General features: G+C 36.7%; 1 protein-coding gene across 2 annotated transcripts in view; it reads right to left on the reverse strand.

The window, feature by feature from the left end:
• Nucleotides 1-12,797, reverse strand: part of LOC150084582 (uncharacterized) — a 214,045-nt gene that overhangs the window by 52,958 nt on the left and 148,290 nt on the right. For both annotated transcript variants that reach the window (XM_090375340.1, XM_090375339.1), the window contains exon 4: nucleotides 2,454-2,476. In XM_090375340.1, coding sequence (XP_090231466.1) covers nucleotides 2,454-2,476 — 23 coding nt within the window. The remainder of the gene's footprint in view (nucleotides 1-2,453; nucleotides 2,477-12,797) is intronic.

Genomic DNA, 12,797 nt, shown 5'->3' on the forward strand with positions numbered 1-12,797 from the left:
TACAATATAAAACAAATATTACATAGAAAACAAACACAAAATTCACAGACTACATGAAAAAAATTATTACACAAATACAGCATTCAAGAAAAATTTATTCTAAAAATTGCCATATAGAATTTACAAATATCAATATTATTAATATTTGTTGTTGATCTTCTGTTTTGCTCAATAGCTGAGCCATGATTACGGAGGAAAGATTTGACATAACAATCTGGATCAAATTGAAACAATGGTTTTCCATTTAGATGTATGGTCATCATATCTGCAATATGTTTAATTGTCAAAGATGTTCTTTTTATTGTTACAATATTATTCATTATGCTTAAAGCTCACTCAGCTTCAGCACAGTTAATTGCAATGGTTTCAAGGATATTTCTGATTTTTTTAATTGAAAATGGAATTTCATTCGATTTTAAAGATAAACTGTTTTCAACAAAATCTCCAAAATTATTAATTTTTATTTCATATTTTATTAGAAAACTTAAATTTCTTATTTGTTTTTCACTCTCTTGCCATAGAGACAAAAGTTCTTCTATATCCCACATTTCCGGGTAGCATATATTTAAAAATTTTTTCAATTCCTCGTAGTCAATGATATCATTATTTTCTTTATTTAATTTAAAATTACTTGATTGCATTAATAACTGATCCTTTAAGGATAAAACAATGCAGTTTAATAACTTGTCACAAGGTAATTTTTTAAAATGTATTCTTACTTTCGATTTTAATTCCTTTAAATTCTTTTGACTTCAACATGCTCTCAATTTTAGCTTCATTATTTCCTTCAGAATTTTTCAAATTAACAATACCATTGATAGTTAGAATAATTAATATATCTGCTTTTACTATAGCGATGCTGCAACTTTGTAAAGCTTCTGAAAGGTAAGAGAGCTCCTGCAGGATGCTCATCATTAAGAAATTCCAGATTTAAAAGTCAGTTTAATAATCCCGAATTTAACTTTCTGATTCAAAATGTTTGCACCAAGCGAGATAATTGCTCCAAACCACAAATGCTGTCCGCAAGCTAAAAGTTGCCTATTGGGTCCCGAACACACTACTGATCTTTATGATTTTCACATCAAGTTCTTTAGCAATTCTCCTTAAAGCGCTGGTTTTTTGGAGATTGGTGATATAATGCATACAGGTTTTTTTTTAAAAAATTATTGCTTGTATGCTATTATATTTTGGAAATTTTCTTCACAGTAAAGGCCATGACGCAGCTTCCAAATCTACCAACATTTTATCTTCAGAAATGTTTATTTAATATCTTAGTTGCCCTCATTCCCCCTTCAATGTCGCTACTGTCACTAGTTCTTGAATACTGTCCAAACTGTCTAAAATACACTTGGATATTCAGCTACTGTAACCATGTAAACTTAGGTAGAAGAAATTTACTAAAAGGCATGGATCACTCACTTCTCAGAAAAACAGATGACTGCTTTCCAGTGTACAAGTGAGCCACAACACAGGCTGACCAGAGGTTATTATCCATGTTGGGAATTCATCTTAATCTTCTGACTGGCTATGGAAAGCATACTGACTAGGGCAACTTCTCAGTAGGTAGGATAGGTGGCTGCATAGGTTTTATGGGCACCAATAACATTATGGAACGGTAATCCCTTTAACCCTTAATCTGCACTTTCTGTCTAAAGGCCAGAGGTGGGAACAATGCGTAGAAAGTTAAGTCTCTCATAATCTGTTCGTTACATGGAAATTTTCTTTGTTCTACGGAAACTATTTTAAATTTAATTACCAAGGGGAATTCAAAAATATTTGCTATAAAGAAGTTCGTTAAACAGAGGTCTGACTGCAATTAAATCAAAAATGAAGCAAGTTTAAAACACAACTAGCCGAATGCGCTACTGAAATGCTGGGGATGGGGCCCTGCTCTCCCCACAGTAGTTCCAGCTCTGGATGCTCAATAATTGAATTCAGCATTTCATTTGTAAAATAAATGATCGTTTGACCAATAGGCTCACAGATTTTCAAAAAAAAAAAAAAAAAAAAACAATAGGCCCTCACGAGCCCACTATAGCTCACCACTGAATACATACCACAGGCTGTACACATAACTATCAAGCATTACTCATACCTGAAATGCCATGACTATTCCCCACCTTTAATCATCAAATAATCACACCCTTAGATGTATTTAGAGAGTAATTTTGGGTTACTAACACGTGCAGTCCTGAATATTTTATTATTTTAAGTAACTTTTCTGACATTTTCTTATGGGTTGTTCTGCAACCAAACTTTAAAAATTTACTTACTCACACTGTATATAAGGACATTGTATAAAATGCAGTGAATATTGTTCATCCACCAGAATTGCTTAGTGAACCGTGAAAGACACCTGGTACCTGTGCCTTTTACAATTATATATCATAAATCATATATCAATTAGCAGAATATTTCAAAAATGTGCACAAAAGAACCAAAAACATACTCACCAGTTACAGGAAATATTTTCCATCTGTAAAAGAAGAGAAATTAATCTTAAAATTACAAGATTATAAAATACACCTGATATACAGAATCTAACACAATTATTGTTAACTACACATATGCAGATCTCCCTATTATATTGTTAAAAAAGGATGTGGAAGATGCCCAATAAATGAGAAATATTGTTCTTTCAAAATTATTAAATGAATTGTAACTAACTTTATGTAACAACTGCACATATTTTATGGAATGCCAAGCCATTTTTTTATGGAATACCAAGTGATTCATAACATAAAACCACGACCGGTGAGGGGGGGGACAACCTTAATGGCACAGAAGAAAGTTATATTGGATGAATCTAAATTATCACTCAATGGTGATATGCTATATACAGAGTGTTACACTTAAATAGGCAACTGTTTGCTTGAATCTTACTTCTGATTTTAGTGATTTTATGCAAAGACCCTTCCCTGTTATTTCTTAAATATTCAAGATAACAAGAAGTCAAAACTAGTATAAAGTCTGCAGGTACTTCTCCTTTGGGTCTTGGTGGTATAAACAGAATATTTAGTTATGGTTATTAGCAAGAATTGAAATGTACACTACATAACTAAATTTTTTTCAAATTTTGCAAATACAGTCTCTCCTCGACTTGTTTCCAGAAAACATTTTTATATTTTACACAGCTGTGACACTGCCATACAACTACCTTAGCTACCTCCACAGTGGTATTAAAGGGAGTATCTGCACAGACAGCTAATGAAATTGTCCCAAATCATTAATTTCTATTAGATGCATTTTTAATAATATTAATTCTATGTATCTTCATTTGAAAACCCATCTATCTATGTATGTAATTCATGCCTACATGGACAAAAAAAATTGGAGAAACGTCCTTTTGCTTTCAAGCCAAGCAATACACAGACAAAATACAAATTTGAATTGTATTAATTCTTATCAAGGAGACTTCTGGCAACTTATTTAATGTATATAACATGAAATAAAGGATCAAATAACAACAACACTGACACTCCTAGACGATACGTGTTCGGAAATTATATGTGCTGTAAAGAAATGGAGTTCAGAGATTTGCAAAAATTAAACTAATAAAACATAAAACTAAAATATAAAATAAAAAGAAAAATAACTTAATAAATAAACATATACACAATTAAATAAAAAAGAAATAATAAACGTGTTATGCACATAAAAAAGCAATCTTATTAGCATTAGTAGAGGCATATGATGCAAGAAAGCAAGCTTATGCAGCATCAGCAAAAAAAAAAAAAAAAAAAAAAAAACACCACTCCCATTTCACCCCTCCATTCGTTCGAAATACCTGTCCACCTGAGCTTTAAATTTATTTAGGCTATCAACTTCCTCAACAAGGGATGGAAGTCTGTTCCAACCCACTACCCGCTGGCTAAAGGCAAATTTCCGCACATCTATCCTGCATCTGTCTTTCCTCAATCTGAATTTATAACCTCTCAGGTGATTATTCTGAGGAAGAGGAAGAATCCCATCGGCACTGAGCATGCTCAAACCATTCAAGGCTTTATACACCTCAATCAGATCACCTCGCCGGTGCCTAGTCTCCACACACTGTAATTTGCAAAACTTAAGTCTTTCTTTGTAAGAGCAACCCTTTGTTCCATTCACTAATCTTGTTGCCCTTCTCTGTACTCATTCCAACAGCTCTACATCCTTCTTAAAATGAGGCCTCCAGACCTCTATACAGTACTCAAGGCGTGGCCTGACCATTGCCTTGTACAAGGGGATAATCTCCTCCTTATCCCTGCTGGAAAAAATCCTGTATATCACTGACAACACACCACAAGCTACTCTTGCAGACCGTCTGTACAGCTCAGAAAACTTCATATCTGCCTGCACAATTACTCCCAGGCCCTTTTCGTTCTCTACTACTGTCAGTGTAGTACCACAGAGTTGATAAGTTGCTCTGCGGTTACTGCTTCCCATATGTAGCACTTTACATTTGTCAATGTTAAAATTCATTTGCCACCTCTCAGCCCATCTGCTCAACCTTTCTAGATCCTGTTGCAGCAGCATACTGTCATTAGTGTCCTTTGCACTGGACATTAAGTTTGATATACCATCATCAGTATCATTTATAAATACAGAAAACAATGGACCGAATACTGAACCCTGAGGGACTCCATTAATATCATTAGTCCACGATGAGCAGTGTCCATTGATTACTGCTCTCTGTCTTCTCCACCTCAACCACCCCTTTATCCATAGCAGAAATTTGCCTCCAATGCCACACTGCTCCAATTTGTGCAGCAGTCTTCCATGTGCAACAGTATCAAAAGCCTTTCTAAGATCCAAGTATATAATATCAAAGTCATTCCCTGCTTCCAGTTCTTTTGTGACTGCATCATAGTATCCAATCAAATTGGTCAAGCAAGACTTTCCCTTAACAAAACCATGCTGTGTCCGAGCTATGACTGAAGTCTTGCATAGATGACCCTGCAGTGCTTCTTTAACCAGTGCCTCCATTAATTTTCCTGGAACAGAAGTTAAACTCACAGGTCTATAATTACTTGTATCAGCCTTTGATTTTCCTTTGTGAATTGGGGTCACATTTGCACATCTCCAGTCTATGGGTACCTCCCCTGAGTCCAAAGAAGCTCTCATAATTATGGCTAAGGGTTTGTTTACTTCCTTTGCTGCCTCCTTTAATATAACTCGATAGATCCCATCCACCACAGGTGCCTTTTTTATGTCTATCCTCAACAATTTCTCCTCCACTTTCCTCTCAGTTATTACAAAATCATCTAGCTCACTGCCAGAGTTTACTTCACCTCTGGCATTCCCCTTCCTGAGTAACTCCTCATGTATGAATGTAGATGCAAAATACTCGTTTAGTTTGTTAGCCACCTGAGCAGGATCCTCAACTGTTGAACCATCAATATCCAGTGGATCAATCTGATTCATCCCTTTCCTTCTAGAGTTTATATAGGTAAGGAACCCTTTTCTGTTTTTCTTTGCATCCTTTGCCAAGGATTTCTCATAATCTGCCTTTGCCTGCCTAATCTCCTTTGTGACTTGGTTACAGACCAGCTTATATCTATCATATGCTTCCATGTCACCCATTAATTTATATGTATCCCATGCATTTTTATTCTCTGCCATATGTCTCATTAGTTCGTCTGACATCCATTTAGGCCTAAACCTTGAACAATATTTCTTAGTTGGTATTTAAAGCCTAGTAGCTTCCAAGAAAAGTTCTTTGAATGCTTCCTATTTGGAATTTCCTGTTGGTAACATCATCAGTTGGTCCCACTGTATAGAATTTAAATACTGTCTAAGACCATCATAGTCGCCTTTACGAAAGCAAAAACCCTTCCCTTTACCCCTGATGGTAGTTACCTCTTTGAGTAAATCCCACTTGAGCACACTGTGATCACTGCCACCTAGTAGTTCCTTTATCTGCAGATTCTTAATGCATGAAGAATCACTACTGATAATCAGATCAAGAGTATTACTCCCCCTCTAGTTGCCTACTGAACATGCTGATGTAGAAAACAATCATCCAATAAATCCCCAAAATCCTTTGTAGTGTGAGAGTGACCAACCCACAAATTCCAGTCAATATCTGGGAAATTAAAATCCTCCATTATAAGACTCTCTGATTTACTGGCCCACTCTATTTCCTGTACAGTTTTTTATTATACTCATCAGAGTCATTAAGCCTATAGCACACTCCTATTCTTAATTTTGATTTCCCAATGCTTATGTCACACCAAACTGACTCGACACTGCACTTTCCAGCGATGTCGACTGGCTTCACTTCTTTTGATTTTATGTTTTTCTTAATTAACAGCACAACACCTCCTCCCTTCCTATCCTTTCTGTACACATTGTACTCCCCAAATTCCAGTTCTGCATTCCTTATATCTGTGTGACACCACATCTCTGCCATCCAAACAATATCCGCCTTTGATGTCTTGATCAACACTTCAAATTCATCAAATTTATTTACTATACTTCTAGCATTGGTATACATGCAAGTATACATGTACCTATCCTTATAATTAGTTAACCTAACACATCTCATATACCCACCTGTTTCACGATGACTGCCATCAGTCCCTGAAACCCCCAGCATCCCTCGCTCCAGGTCGCTACTTATTCTAATAGAAGTTGTGCAAGAATCACCTTCACCTCTGCCTGTGGCTACTTTTAACATTTTAGTCCTTGTATCCCCCCCCATTCTAGCAGTTCTCCGACCCATCTAACACTGCCTCACTGCCTCGATAGCATCAGCAAATATTCTTGCACCCTTTCTATTTAAGTGTATCCCATCCCTGTAGAAGCAGTCTCTCCTGTTAACAAGTACAGGCCAGGCTGAAAAAATTCTACACCTTGAGCCTTGCACAATCTTTCCAGGGCCGAATTGATCAACAAGGCTCTCATCATATACTCCCTCCTATCGTGTCTGGGCAGAGTTGCCGACACTTTCAAATTCAACCCTAATTTATGGCTTTTTTTCAGTGACCTGTACTTGTTAAGTAATTCTGACGATCTCCTACTATATCACCTTTTGTGCCCTTAGAAGATGATATCCACTCTACAACGTCATCAACCTTTGCCCCTTGCAGACATACCCTGGTCCTGTTCCACCTATCCTTTTTACAAAGCATGTTCCCATTTCCCTGACGATAGAGTCACCAACAACTACTAGTTACTGTGGGACCAGCGAATTCTGCCTTGGGGCTTGCCGCTGTGTTGCGTGATGATCAAGTGCAAGCTCTGGCGTTGATGTGGGCAGCTGAGAGCTTGATGGGCCCTCAATTTAGATCCTTCGAGGGCATCCACTCTGTCCTTCAAGCTCTCATATAGGCCTATAACAACGCTGAGTTGTTTGATTTCCTTACACTCCTTACATCGCACACACTTAAAGACATCCCCCATTGCAATATCATGTCCTGTACCCGATTGCTCCAAAAACATCATGCAAGCAGTGCATTTTAAAAGGCTGTGATTCAGAGGGCAACTGTCCCCCTCAGTTCTCCCCTGAGCCACAGCACTCCCATTAGTTTGAGCCTTTTGCTTTGCTGCTCTGGTCTAAGTCATGATTTCGATTTAATTTCATTAAAATTTCAATTTCAGTACAAAATTATAACCCTAAACTTGTATCCCAACACAGTTATAACGCTTTATATATTTTTCAGTATTGAGTATTATCTACGAGTTCCGTTTATATTACTTCCGTATCAAGTTATGTATTAATTAATTATGTTACGTTTGTAATCTAAGTCATTATATGTATTTAGTTAAAAAGTACAATTTAATTGACAATGAAGTTTAACAAGATTAATAGATTTTACTGATTGATTGACAATATTATATTATATACTATACTAAGCTTATGCAATAAATATACTAATGCAATAAGATTGAGTTTACTATCCAATTATAACTGATTACACTAACAGAAAAGACCAATAAACTGGAAACTGCAAATTGTTTTTATTGTTTTATGGTAATGACCTCCGGAAATGTGCTTTAGAAAAATATCACGAAGGCAATAACGACTAGTGAGTCAACAGCAGGGACTCACAAAAAAGAATGGAATTGTTGAAAATTACATCTAACATAATAGCAGGGTTTTCCCAGTACAAAAGCTCAAAAATACTATGTTATGTGAGATTTCCCGCAATTCTCAAACCTGGTTATACAGGGATTGCCTGCATATATATATATATTTTTTTTTTTTTCAATTTTCTTTCCTGAACATAAAAGGATAGGTATATATATATATATATATACATACATATTTATATATATATTTTATTATGTACTTTATATATTTTAAAATATATATTTTTTATTCAAAATAATCACCACCTGATTGAATGCACTTATTACACAGTTCTAAAAGTTTCTGATAAGAGCCAGCAGCTGTCCAAAGAGCTGTTTCAGTTTGGCAGTTACATTTTTATTTACATCCTCGACATCCCAAAATCTCTTTCCTTTGAGGGTTTTTCACCTTGGAAAAGTCCAGTGGGGCTAGATTGGGAAAGCAGGTGGATGGTTGACCTGTACATCAGAAATGTCTTCCCAACAAGTGTGGAATTGAGAATGGGCAGTGGCAATGTTGGGCAACAAAGAACCATCTGCTTATCTCTTGAAATTGCAACCTCACCCAGAAAATGTGCTTCAATAGTCCTTGAAGCACCTGTACGTAGAACACAGCACTGACTTTGTCCCCTTCAAGTGAATCACCCCATTTGTCAAAAAACATTACCAGCATCATCTTAATCCTGGACTATGGTAAACAAAACTTTCTGGGAATTGGTGATGATTTTTAAGTCCCCTGCAAGCTCTGGTGCTTCATCTCTAGTGTGTAATGAAACACCTAACACTCATCTCCAGTGACAATACAGTTGAGGAAATTAACATTGTCTTGGCAAGTCTGGATGAAGGCTTCACATGATGACACTCTTTGTTGCTTCTGCTCATCCATCAGGCTGTATGGCACCAATTTTGCACAGACCTTCCTTTTCTCTAAATCTTCATGTGGATTTTGATAAATCATCTCCTTATTCAACTCATCAGCCATCATACTGAGTATCAAAAGGTGATCTCTTGCCACAATTTCCAAAACTTTTGCAACTGTCCTCAATTTGAGAGATTGACAGATTTTTTGGGTTATTGCGAACATCCATATTTGAACCATTTATACCATTCAAACATACTGGCATGACAGTAAGTTTGCAGATTTTCCCAGTTTGATAAAAATAAAAATTATATTCCTTCATTACTCTATTTAAAAATCATGACAAGGAATATTATTGCTACTAACGAAACTGGTTGTTATTTGCAACCTGTCAGTCTACTAGACAATCTCTATACCACCTTCTGTTGGAGAAAATTTGAACTTACCACTTCCATTTATTTTGAGATTCATCGAACATGACTGTAACAGCACCAGTCCAAGAACTTAACTGCCATGCTTTGTACGTTTCAAGTCCAATTGTGTGACACACAGTAAATATGTTCTTCCACGTTGTGTTTTGGAAAGCAGCTCATTTTCTTCTAAGCACCATAACAGATGAGCATTAATTAACCATGTTCCAGAACTTTACAAGAACAGCTAATTAAGGCTACAGGTCAATGACTGCTTGAGACAATTGCCTTATGCTAGAAGTCCAGAAAGTCTCTTTCAAGAAATATACAATTGAACAAGCAAAGTAAATGATCCATAGCTATCAAGAAAAGATGTCCTATCATTTCATAATTGAGGGGTGTCTGGTCCAATTGTACCAGCTTTAGGAAGAGACATCTCTAGTTCTTTAAGGCCAATTACAGTAAACCCCCGCTATTCGCGGTTTCGTGATCGCCAATTTAATATAAAATGAAACCTAAAAAATGTGAATTTTAAAGCGCCGTGAATATTTTCCGCCATAAAAAAACATGGGCGTAAAATTATCTTTCACAGTCAAAACAGCGCTCAGTGGGGGGGGGAGACAAAATTGCGAGTGTGGATGTTTCTCGCTAATCCTTGTTCAGTATGTGTTATGCGCTTGTCATGGAAGGTTTCGTTGTTTGCTTTTAATTTATATGCTTGTAAATTGATTAAATTTATCAATTTATAAATTGATATGCTTACAAAAATGATAAATCTACCGTTTTGCAGTGTAAAACAGACTTTTTCGAGTGTGTTAACGGAAGAAAGTGACTTTATTGTGGACAAGTTCTTTCTAACCCGTACAAAAATATGGCTATGAATAACAAGGGAAATGTGAAAACATCAAAGAAGGTGATGACATTAGCGAATAAAATTGAGTTAGATAAAATTTCTAATGGTGAAAGTGTCTCCTCAGTGGCAAAACATTATAAAATGAATCAAGGGTACGATCAATCAAAAAATCGGAAGAAAAAATCCTCCGCAGTGTCCGTGAAAACACGCTAATTGCTTCAAAAATTTGCTCTGTAACTCGTGATGTTAAATTAGAAAAAATGGAAAAAGCTTTAAATCTGTGGATAGAAGACCGAACTCAAAATAAAATTCTGTTAAGTTCACTCATCATTCGTGAAAAGGCAAAACTCCTTTATCAACCCTTTAGCGAAACTGGTGATAGCACTGGCGGGATAAGTTTTTTAGCTAGCAAAGGCGCTGGTTTGAAAGATTTGTTTGAAATTTCTAATAAATAGTACATTTAATATTAAATTGTTTCTTATTTTCATTTCGATACCATATGCTTGCATTTCACTATGTACTGTCTATGTACATAGTCATATTATGAAGGTACATGTAATACATAAATAGACAAAATTTTAGACTAGTTTTTCTTATATATTTCATACTTTGGAATGGAACCCCTTTATTACTATGGGAGCCATAACTCAGTTTTCGGCATTCGTGACATTTCTCAGGAATGTAACCCCTGCGAATAGCGGGGGTTTACTGTATATGGTTCATGTATTCTTTAACACAGAAACTGATCCCTTTCTTTCATGATCAGAAAAACACAAGGATAAGATGTTCTTCCCGAAATATGTGCATATGCTTCCCTAATGCATCAGCAATTTCAGATCGATCTGAAATTGAACCTCCACTACACCAGGAGGACTTGTGAAGGGTACAAAGGATATTTGCCCCTTGTTTTTCTAATTCCACACAACTTCAGAACTGGGTTACAGTTGATGCAAAATGGACCCAAAGTTCTCCCAACTCTGACATCTAACATGGCAAGCTTGGATACAAGCATGTTTAAATGCCATAAGATTTTCAGTGGTGGGTTAGCATCTGAAATGGTCCCATACTCAATTTTGTGCACTCCTAGCTGCATGCAGTCAGAGGAGCACTACAGTTTTGGAAAAGACAGAAATCATAGAGACATTTGTGGAATTGTGTGTAACCCTGCATGGACCATACCTTGCGACATGTGCAACTCCATCACTGATTGATATCTGCCTCACTGTGAATGAATTAGTATGCCAGCTGTTTGTAGGCATGCAATTCCAGCCAGCTTGTTCAAACTCTCTCCTTGGTGCCCCAATAGAGGGAAAGAAGGCTGTGTAGTAGCAGAAGTAATTCTTCTACTTCTCATGTAAATAATCAGAAGAGGGAAGGACAAATTAATGGCAGTAAACCACATGCTGGTTGGTAAAAGTATGCACTGGTCCCCGTGTTTAAAATGGAGAGGTTGTTTATGGTCCAAGATATGCTCTATTACATGATCACTTTCATTAATACCAACACTCGCACAAATCATTAAAATTACGCAAGATGACAACAGGGGTGGCAGCTGTGAAATAGATTTATCAGCGAAAATAAAAAATTTAAAAAATCCGACATTACCCGTCTGACACCTGTAATAATTTCTCTAGTTCCTCCTTAAATTTATTTCAATTACCCACTGGTGAAAACAAATTTCCACACATCTATCCTCCAACTGCTCTTCCTCAATTTAAATGTATGTCTCCTCATGTATGTTGTCTAAATAAGAGGAAGTATGCCATCACAACATTTGGCTTACTCAATCCATTCAAAACCTTAAGCACCTCATTCAGATCTCCTCAGAGGTGCCTAGTGTATATTGTCTGAACAAGAGGAAGGATGCCATCACAACATTTGGCTTACTCAATCCATTAAAAGCCTTAAGCACCTCATTCAGACGTCCTTCCCATATGTGCCTAGTGTTTCTTATATGTGCCAATGTTGCCCTTCTCTGCTCCAACAGAAACATCCTTCCTAAAATGAGGCTTCCAGACCTGTACACAGTACTCAAGATATGGCATAACCATTGCCTTATACAGTGCAATAATTACTTTTCCCTGCTGGAAAAATTCCTACATATCATTGATAAAACACCATGAGCTGTCCTGACACGTCTGCACTGCTCAGAAAGCTCCATGTCTGACTGCACATCTTTTTCAATGTCCCCTACACCGAGTGTTGTACTACACAGTTGGTATGTTATTCTTAGATTACAATTCTTGTCAAGACATGTTGTTGTTGTTATTTGGTTTTTGGGAGCATTAGCAACTAAGGCCATATTGCTCTGGGATATGTGGTGGTCATTCCCTGACCTTTCCGCATCCTCCGTCTTTGGTGGTGATGGGCTCGAACCCCAGTCTAATCAAGAAGCGTGTGCTACGCACTGCTGCTCCTTCCCACCTGGCTACGGAGGCGCCTTGTCAAGACATGCCTGGAAGATGTCAGACCCAGATGGCAAATATATGGAATAGGCAGTTAGGAGAAACCCTACATCAATATTACTGTCAAATACTATTTTACAGTAATAAGAAGGATCTGTTGAATGGAGGTATGATAATCTACAATAATGGTGATTCTGCTATGTGTAGTAACCCCAGAG

The sequence above is a fragment of the Mastigoproctus giganteus genome, chromosome 6 (genome assembly GCF_048544385.1).
Source record: "Mastigoproctus giganteus isolate SK-2022 chromosome 6, ASM4854438v1, whole genome shotgun sequence".
Lineage (NCBI taxonomy): Eukaryota > Metazoa > Arthropoda > Arachnida > Uropygi > Thelyphonidae > Mastigoproctus > Mastigoproctus giganteus.